At 44.8% G+C, this 9,508-nt stretch overlaps 1 protein-coding gene across 1 annotated transcript in view; it reads right to left on the bottom strand.

Moving 5' to 3' along the window:
* The window catches only part of LOC137518320 (protein QNR-71-like), a 17,564-nt gene extending 10,252 nt beyond the window's left edge, over window positions 1-7,312 (bottom strand). The window contains exons 1-5 of the mRNA XM_068236006.1: window positions 7,173-7,312; window positions 3,998-4,150; window positions 2,693-2,836; window positions 2,451-2,615; window positions 325-483 (exon numbers count right to left, since the gene is read on the bottom strand). Coding sequence (XP_068092107.1) covers window positions 325-483; window positions 2,451-2,615; window positions 2,693-2,836; window positions 3,998-4,150; window positions 7,173-7,254 — 703 coding nt within the window. The 5' untranslated portion in view covers window positions 7,255-7,312. The remainder of the gene's footprint in view (window positions 1-324; window positions 484-2,450; window positions 2,616-2,692; window positions 2,837-3,997; window positions 4,151-7,172) is intronic.
* Between the last annotated feature and the right edge of the window lie 2,196 nt (window positions 7,313-9,508).

The following is a 9,508-nucleotide window of genomic DNA, read 5'->3' as shown; positions in this document are numbered from 1 at the left end:
CATCACCAGGAAGTTGCGCAGGAGCAGGGTAAGCCATACTGGCTGTATCCTGCACCCAAGTCTCACAGCGGCAAATCCTCTCGTACTCCTATAGCAGTGCAAATTTCCCAGAACCCATTTGTTCTGCTTCATTCCTGGACAGGACTGGTTAGTGTTGTCAAGTTGTCATTTTCGGCCATGCACATAAAAGTCCAAAGGTTGCAGTTTTGATGTTCTACTAACCACATCATGTTTCAGGTAATTTTTCCCACCTCATCCAGCCCTATTGCCAGGGGAAAGCTAGAGCCATTGACAACTTGCACATAGTTCAAATCTCCAACTTACCAGTTACAATGTACATGCCACTGGCTTTAGCAACAGGGTAGTGTCTTCGATAGCCTCTTCTGAACACTTTTACATCAATCATCTGGGCACCAGCTGTGATGTTTGTTGTATTTATTGACAAGAAAGCTGAAGATCTGCCAGTTGTCTGGTAGTACTGGCCTGGGGAAGAGAAATAAAATACTAAGCCCAGAGTGGCACAACATACCAGATACAAGAGCTTCTCTACTGAATAGAGCCAATAACTCCGAAAGAGTACACAATCCAGAGTGTTGGTTCCAATACCTGGTTTGCACAAATAAGTGGATGTACCAGCAATATTTCTAAAGACCCACTCCACTACTTCCTGGTCAGTCTTCAATGACCAATTCCTAGCCCACATCCTCAGAAATAAATTGTGTCACCACAAAATGAATGTTCAAGAATCACAAGATATGTTAAAGCAGAGGCAGAGAAAATAAATGAAGTGAGGTATATGGAGGCTGCCATATTTCCTTTAATTAAGGCCTAGCAATCCTGTTGCTCCTCTGCTTCTAAAAAGGTGGGTACACGTCAGATAAGTCTTTGGAAAATAAAAGATCAGACCAATTTTACCCACTTTAATGTAGTATGAGAGCCCATGCCTACACAGTATTCTATGGAGCTGAACTCCCCATCAGATAAAAATCTTTGCAAGATGCTGGACACAAAGATGCTGTACACATGCAACAGATCAGTATCTGCAAAAGATCTGTTCCTGCAAAAGATCCATTCTTGCAAAACGCATTCATAGTCTATGATATCTGCAGATCTCATATACACCTTGTTTAACGGACAATTCTCTGTAGATCAGATCCACCAGGTTGGATCTTCAGATCGGCAGATAATTGTCTGATCTGCAGATGAATGTCTGTTAAACAAGGTGTGTATGGGATCTGCAGATGTCAGACTATGAATGCATTTCATCAGAGCCGGGACAAGGTCCTCCAGCACCCAAGGCTGAGACACCAAAGTGCGCCCCTCCATCCCAGCTGTCACACACTGATTGCTATTAGACTAAGAGGCACCCCAGGGCCCCCAACACCTTAATCTCTAGTTATCTGGCTTGTAGTCACTTCCATGTATCTCCTTTTCTTATTTTTTCTGCTTCTAACACAATTAGGAATGACAACTGAATGAATTGTGCGCCCTCTCCTACACTGCGCCCTGAGGCTGGAGCCTCTCCGGGCTCGTTTCCACTAGTGCGTCATGCGTCTCGTAGACGCACGCCGGCACTGAGCGGGATCGCAGGCGACTCCCATCAGCCGTGCCATGCACGGCTATGGGAATCGCAGCCTCCGCCGCAAATTCTGTGGGGGTTTCCGGCCGAATTGCTACTGCAAGCGATTCGGCCGGCGGTGCCGTTATCCCCTATGGCAGAGTTTCCCCGCGCGATTTGCCTGCGGGGAAACTCTGCGGATTCGTGGCCGTTTCCGCGAGAGTGGAAACGGGCCCTCCAGCCTATGCCTCAGCCCGGCCCTGCATTTCAGGAACGAATCTTTTGAATGTGTACAGCATCTTTTGTGTGCAGCATCTTGCAAAGATTTTTATCTGATGGGGAGTTCAGCTCCATAGAATAATGTAGAGTATGGCTCTCATACTACATGAAAGGGTTTAAAATTGGTCTGTGATCTTTCATTTTCCAAAGACTTTTATCTGACGTGTGTACCCACCTTAATACTTTTAGCCAAACTGTAAACAAGCATGTGGCTGATCAGATATCAGGCAAGATGAGCTGCATGCTCATTTCTAGTGTGATTCAGACACTACTGTGGCCAAATAGACCAACAGGGCTGCCAGGCAACTGGTATTGCTTAAAATATGGCAGCCTCCATATAACCCTCACTTCATCTCCAAACATCCTAAAGGGCTTGGACCACTGCAGTTAGGAAGAGTGTCAAGCAACTGCTCATCCACAATGGCCTCAATTCACTAACCTTAACTCCTGTCTTTAATAACTTTTCTGAGCTGTTTTACAGTTATCACCATGGTGATATAATTGTGATAACTGTAAAACCGCTCAGAAGAGTTATTAAAGACAGGAGTTAAGCTTAGTGAATTGAGGCCAATGCAGGCCATTAGAAGGATTAACAAGTCATTCATGTACCAACCTAATGTTTGGAAGATGTAGATGTAGTTATGGCGTCTCCAGTCATGGTGGTGAGGAAAAGGTCGTCCATCAGGAAAAGTGTTGGCAAAACTGCAGTTCCCTTCACTACAGTAGTCTACCCATTTGGTCCAGTTGTACACATACTGATCTTGATAACCAGAGGTAGCTAAAAACAAGCAGACTTGTGAGGGAAAGTCAACTATACTGTTTTTATTCAATATATACTGCTATGTTAATATTTACCATTTCCACATCTTTTTTCATAAATAATATCGCCATCCTCGTTCTCTTTTTGACATCTGGGAAACTGAAGATTCACAACAAATGTAACATTTGACCCTATCAGTGCAGGACTGTCACTGGTCAAACGGGCTACTACTTTGCCTCCTAGAAAAAACACAAGGAAGAATTCTCGCTCAAATGGAACCAAGTTAATTGCTAGACTTCATACTAGGGATGGGTAAAGAGATGAATATTTCTGAGTTGATGCAAACACATGGCTTGAAAATGGACCAATGTAAACCCAGGTTTTAATAGATTGGTCCATTTTGCATAAACTCAGGAGTATTTGCATCTTTGATCCCTACTACAGAAATAATCAGTTTCTCTTCAGGAGGGAATCACAGACGATGCACCACAAGCATTTTGCTGCACAATAGTGCGTTTTAGGCATGTGGCTTTTCCTGGAAGCCATTGATTTCAATGAGAAAATGCATGCATACTGCAGGTGTCTGTTGAACACTATGCAGAAGCACCACAGGCCATTACATGCGTTTCCCCATGCATATGTGGCAAAACACTGCAGATTTCCCCAAAGTATGACCCATGGCCCTACAGGTGAAGTCATGCAGGAGGAAGCAGACCTCGACATGACCCATGTGTCACTAGTTTCAAGTTGCTTGACCCTTAAAATGCAGACTAAAGGCCTTGCTTATACTCAGGATGGACATGTGACTCAGAGGGTGTGGACAGACATGGGGGTGATGGACAGAGGACACATGGGGTCTGGACAGGTGACACAAGGTTACATGGGGACAGAGGGAGTAGGAACAGGACACAGGGGACATAATTGGGAGGAGGGGAAGTCTATAAGACACCAATGCACTAGGTTTATTTTTTCACTGGATTTTGAACTCTAAACCTAGGCGTGTCTTATAGTCAAAAATATGGCAATTGTCATTTTACAGTTATGATTCACAGCAAAGAAAAACCTGAAGCCAGACATGGAGAAGGGATGGTAACCTGTGTATGGCTTCCACAGGTTCTCTGTACAGAATTTGACACCAGGTCACTTTAGTCCCCTCTTATACTTACCATGTCACAGTACTCTCCCCCCACCGCAGCAGCCAGTAGATGACACATGACCGTGCCTGAAGTGCTATGGAAATTCTCTGTGCACCGCAGAAGTAACAAGCTGCAGTGAGTTACTGCAGTAATCCCAGAAGATACTTTTTTTCCAAGTCACAACTGTGGCTGTAACATGCAGCACGACTTGGCTGCAGTGCGATTGTTCCTAATAATGCCAGTGTAAAAGAACCCCAATATTACCTTTCCAGCAGTTTTCCCATCTGGGATCTTCAGATGTCCAGGCAGGATAGCGCTTCTCATCCCAAGAATGGCTGTCAGGGGACCAGCCATGTATCTGGTTGTGATGACTGTCACGGCCAGATCGTCTTCCATACTCTGTCACATCCTGAAAGCCTGTAAATCAGGATAGCCGATTCAGAACATTACATAGCAGCCCCAAATTTAAGTACAAGTGGAGGTACTGATTGACACCCCAATTTTACTGCAATGCAACTTAAAATCCTTAGATTTCTTATCTGCAAGGCCCAGTGCACACCGAGCAGTTTTAGGAGCGATCCGCCAACCGCCAGTGAAAAAAAAAACTTGGCTAATGCATTTCAATGGGATGGTGCACACCAGCGGTTTGAGGTTTTTAGCAAACCACAAACATGTCTCCTGCTGCACGTTTGGTTTGCAGAAGCATTTCTGCCTCAATGTAAAGTATAGGAAAAACGCAAACCGCTCTGGAAAATACTATATCAGAGTAGTTTTCCAGGCATTTTGTTACAGAAGCTGTTCAGTAACAGCTTTTACTGTAACAGTATTTGTGATCTGCTAATCTGTAATCTGCTACACAAAACACTAGGCATGTTTAGAAAGTCTCTAAACATGCCTAGAACCGCTCTGAAACCTGCGCCAAAAACAGCTAGCGTTGAGGCTCTGCTAGCGGTTTTGGTGTGCACTGGGCCGAAGAGTTAAGCTGGCCATACTTTGATTTAGAATATCTGCAATGTTGGCTGTAAAATAATTCATTAGTGTATGGCTAAGTGTACCCAAGATGACATGATAGATGTGCATCTACACAATGGCAAGCATAAAGTCACATATGCTGCGCTCCCCCCCCCCCCCCCCCCCCTGAACGTTAATTTACCTATGGAACTGACTTCCTCCAGTTGGGCACACCAAAAAATTACAGCTATAAAAAAAAAAAAAAAAAAAAAAAAAAAAAAACACACACACCCCACAATCGTGTACATAAGGCAGTGATTTTTCTGCAATTTTAATAAAAGTGAATGGGAGCGATTATAAAAACAAACAACATGCTCAAAAAAGCACTTCTAGTGTGAATGGGACCTTAAAGGATACCACAACTGACATGTGGCATAATGAGACAGACATGGGTATGTACAGTGCCTAGCACACAAATACCTATGCTGTGTTCCTTTTTTTCCTTCTCTGTCTGAAAGAGGTAAATATCAGGTATGTAAGTGGCTGACTCAGTCCGGAAGTGACTACAGTGTGACCTTCACTGATAAGAAATTCCAACTATAATACACTTTCCTAGAAGAAAATGGCTTCTGAGAGCAAGAAAGATAAAAAAGGGGGAAATTCTTATCAGTGAGGGTCACACTGTAGTCACTTCCTGTCTGAGTCAGCCACTTACATACCTGATATTTACCTCTTTCAGGCAGAGAAAGAAAAAAAAAAAAAAAAGGAACAGCATAGTTATTTGTGTGCTAGGCACTGTACATACCCATGTCTATCTCATTATGCCACATGTCAGTTGTGGGATCCTTTAAGATGGCCACATGCACACAAAAGGCTGGGGCACACCAAGAGCGCTTGGCTAATGTATTTGAATGGGATGGATCACACCAGAGCAATGTGATTTTCTCCCAAACGGAGGTCCTGCACTTTTCTGAGGAGATTCAGCCTCGAAGGCCCAGTGCACAGCAAAAACCTATAGCAGATCTGCAAACCACTGGAGTTTTTTGAAGCAGATTTCAGAGAGATTCTAGGCATGTTTAGAGAAATTTTCTAACACACCACCCAAAAATGATCATAAGTTGATTTAGGGCCTGTTTCCACTACATGCAGAAAAACAGACTCCAATGAAAGCCTATGGGAAAAATCTGCATCAGAAAAATTGTATTTATTGGAAACAGAGCCATAGGCATTGATTGAGTCAGTTTTTCTGCATCCAATCGGCATGTAGTGGAAACAAGCCCTTAGTGAAAGGCAGCTACATTAGAAAGTTTCCCAGACCACCAACTTGTTTTTGTCCTGAAGTTTCTTCAAAAACCTAAACTTATGCTGGGAACAGTTCATTTTGTAGCTGATTAGATGGTTCAATTTCCGACATGTCCGATCGATCTCTGTTTCAATTGTGTTGCTGCTCAATTTCTGATAGAAGTGAATGGAAAAAGATAAGAAAAACAAGGGGAAGATACAAATCGGGAGCTGAAATCAGGCAGGGAGGGAAAAAAAAAAAAAAAAAAAAAAAAAAAAAAAAAAAAAAAGTGTATTCCCAGCATAAAGCCTAGCACACTTCCCATACTGATTGGCTAGGTTTACCACTTTCATCTAGTATGAAGGCCAACAGGTATGTGAACTCTCATACTTACATGGGAGGTGGTAAAATAGGCCAATCAAATTTGACATTAATTCACCCTATGATGATAGGTTATCAGCTCCCTGAGCACATCCCAAGTTGCTCATTTGTGTGATGGAGTTGCTTAAAGAGAACCCGAGGTGGGATTTAATTATGTTAGTGGGGCACAGAGGCTGGCTGTGCACACTAACACCAGCCTCTGTTGTCACATGGTGTGCCTCCAGGACAACCCTGCACACCGCTATACCCCCCACAGTTCTAGCAACACACAGCGTGTCGCCAGCACAATGTTTACCTATGCCTGTCTGTTAGCGCCGCTCCCTCACATCGGCGCTACCCGCCCGCGTCCCTCCCGCTGATTGGAGGGAAGTGACGCAGGTGGGTAGCACCGATACAGAGGAGCAGCGCTAACAGACAGGCATAGGTAAACATTATGCTGGCAACACGCTGTGTGTCGCTAGCACTGCAGGGGGGGGGGTATATCGGCACGCAGGGGGGTCCTGGAGGCACACCATGGGGCAACAGAGGCTGGTGTTTAGTGTGCACAACCAGCCTCTGTGCCCCACTAACATGATTAAATCCCACCTCGGGTTCTCTTTAAAAAAAATAAATAAAAACCCACCACCAGACACACCTGTAGAAGGGAACAGGTCTCTAACATCATGCAAATCCTTAAAACAAAGAACAATTGAGGTTGCAGTATTACAGCAGCCCTGGTTGTGATACAAATCACTGCTCCAGTCAGCCACACTGCCCAATAAAGTTTTATTTTCCTTGCATCCCTACAAGCCACCAGAAGCAATAAACAGCTCCCAACACACTCACGTTTGGCTGCCTGGACAGAGTATATGAGACAGAGAGCAAGAAGCAGCAGCAGCAGGCAGCCTCCCAGCCCAGCAACCTTCATCCTGGAAGTGATCAGTGCAATGCTCTCTGCTCCCAATACAGCAGTATTTAAACTGAGCTCCACAAGTCACAGCTGCAAGTAATAGCTGTCAGCCTCTGCTGGTCCCGCCTCCTTTGTTTAGGAACAGCCTGCAGGCCCATCATGTGATGGAATTAGGGAAAGATGCTGGATTTTATGTCCAGGCTGCTGCTTCGCTGCTCATGTGCTTATGAGTCACTCTCATGAATCTCAGACTTTTACAAAGTTTCTCACATTTCAGAGGTGTAATGATAGCCTTCTGCAAGACATGCCGCCTGTAATTCTCTCTGTAACAGGGAATGTGTTCTGCGGGGACTACAACTCAAATATCTGAATTTGGCACAATGTACTGCTGCTTCCAGTGGTCTCATATTTACAGATGTGCACCTGCTAGGCTGCAATTCTGCACTGCTTCCCAATTCTCAGTGTACAGGTCTTCTATCCAGTAGTATTATCTGATCAGTAATCCAGGAATATTTTGAAATAAAAATGTAAATCAAGTGAAATAAATGTAATTAGTACTGTGTAGTATCGTGCACTTTGGTTCTTATGTGTGTTCTTATGTGTAAAGCCTGGTACATACATCCAATCTTAATTGGCCAAGGACTGGCCAATTTTACCACCTCTATGTAGAATGAGGGCCAACAGAAGTTAAACACTATGATCAGATTGAGTAGGAAAGCGCTCATACTACAAAGAGGTGGTAACATTGGACTGTGATTGGCCAATCAAAATGTGATGTTTGTATGCACTCAAAAGTCGACCTGAAGATAGAAAAAAAAATACTACTTACCTGGGGCTTCTGCCGCCTCCCTGTGCCTGTGATGTTACCAAATGATCCTCCGTTCCCCCGCCACGGCCCACTTTCGTTCACGCCAACTTGCAAGTCGCTGTACACTGCACCTGCGCGGCCCTGGCCGTACGCATCCTCGTACATGCTCCCGTGGGCTGGAGCGCCCTGCGCAGACGCAGTTCGAGGAAATCTTTACTGTGCCTGCACAGTACGCTCCCGGGGACGCGCGTGGCGCAGTGGATGGCGACTGCCAGAACTGAAAGTGAGCCACGGTGGGGGAAAATAGGATTGTTTGGTAATGTCGCAGGCACAGGGCGGCTGCAGGGGGTTGGCAGAAGCCCCATGTAAGGCCCAGTTCACATTAGAAAATATGAGCCAAACGGATCCGGTGAGCGGATCCGGTCTCCGCATCACCGAATCCGGATGGCTCTGTGCACATTGACAAACGGATTGTGAAAACTGATCTGATCACCGATGGATCGGATTGGTTTTCACTCCGTTTGCCAGCAAATACATACCTAATGGCAGCGGCAGAGGCTTCCTCTTCATGCGTTGTGATTACACAGCGCGTCATGTGACTAGTCACCTGACGTGTCATGTAGTCACATGACGCGGAAGAAGACGGAAGCCTCTACCGCCGGGCCTTTAGGTATGTATTTAAGGCTCGGTTGCCATCTCTCACCCACCCGCCCAGCTGCTGCGCCTTCCCTAACCCTCCCGCTGCTCAGGTTCGCGTCCCCACATCCCCCATCCCCGTGGAGCGTTCCATTCTCCATTGCCCCAATGCAAATTAATTTTTTGTCCGGTTCCGATCCGCTGGGCAAAACAGTACAGAAAATTAGGGCCTGCTGCATTTTTTTGGTCCGGGGAACGGAACAAATCCGTAGCAACGTATGCATGTGAACGGTCCAATAGGTTAACATTGGATCCTTTTACATCAGTTCCGTTTGTACTGTATACGTTCTGGTTACGTTCCGTAAAAAAAACGCAGATGTGAACCGGGCCTAAGTGAAACTCTTTTTTTTTTGTATTCTTGAGGTGTCCTTTAAGGCAGGGAGCACAGTTCTGAAAATCGCATGCATTTTGATGCAATGCGGAAACACACATGATGGTTTTGTGTGCGTCTACATCGATTTCTGTTCCCCTCTGCAATTCGGTATTGCATTTTGACCACGGTAAACAAACTGACAACATGCACTGCTTTTTCGCTAGTGTTTCCGATTCGCATGTGATTAGCACATTAAAATTAAAATTCACATTCAAATGGGACAAAAGCATGAAAATACACACATTGGACAAAACTGCAAAGCAATGAAAAACACAGTAACACAAAACTGATACATTACCCATCCTACAAGTGTGACCCCTGCCTAACAGGATTTGTGCTGTGTTTGCTGCATGTAAATGAGGTGATTCAGAATTATGCTTATATTTTATGCAAAT

Source organism: Hyperolius riggenbachi, chromosome 5, assembly GCF_040937935.1.
Source record: "Hyperolius riggenbachi isolate aHypRig1 chromosome 5, aHypRig1.pri, whole genome shotgun sequence".
NCBI lineage: Eukaryota > Metazoa > Chordata > Amphibia > Anura > Hyperoliidae > Hyperolius > Hyperolius riggenbachi.
This window is presented reverse-complemented; position numbering and strand designations above follow the sequence as displayed.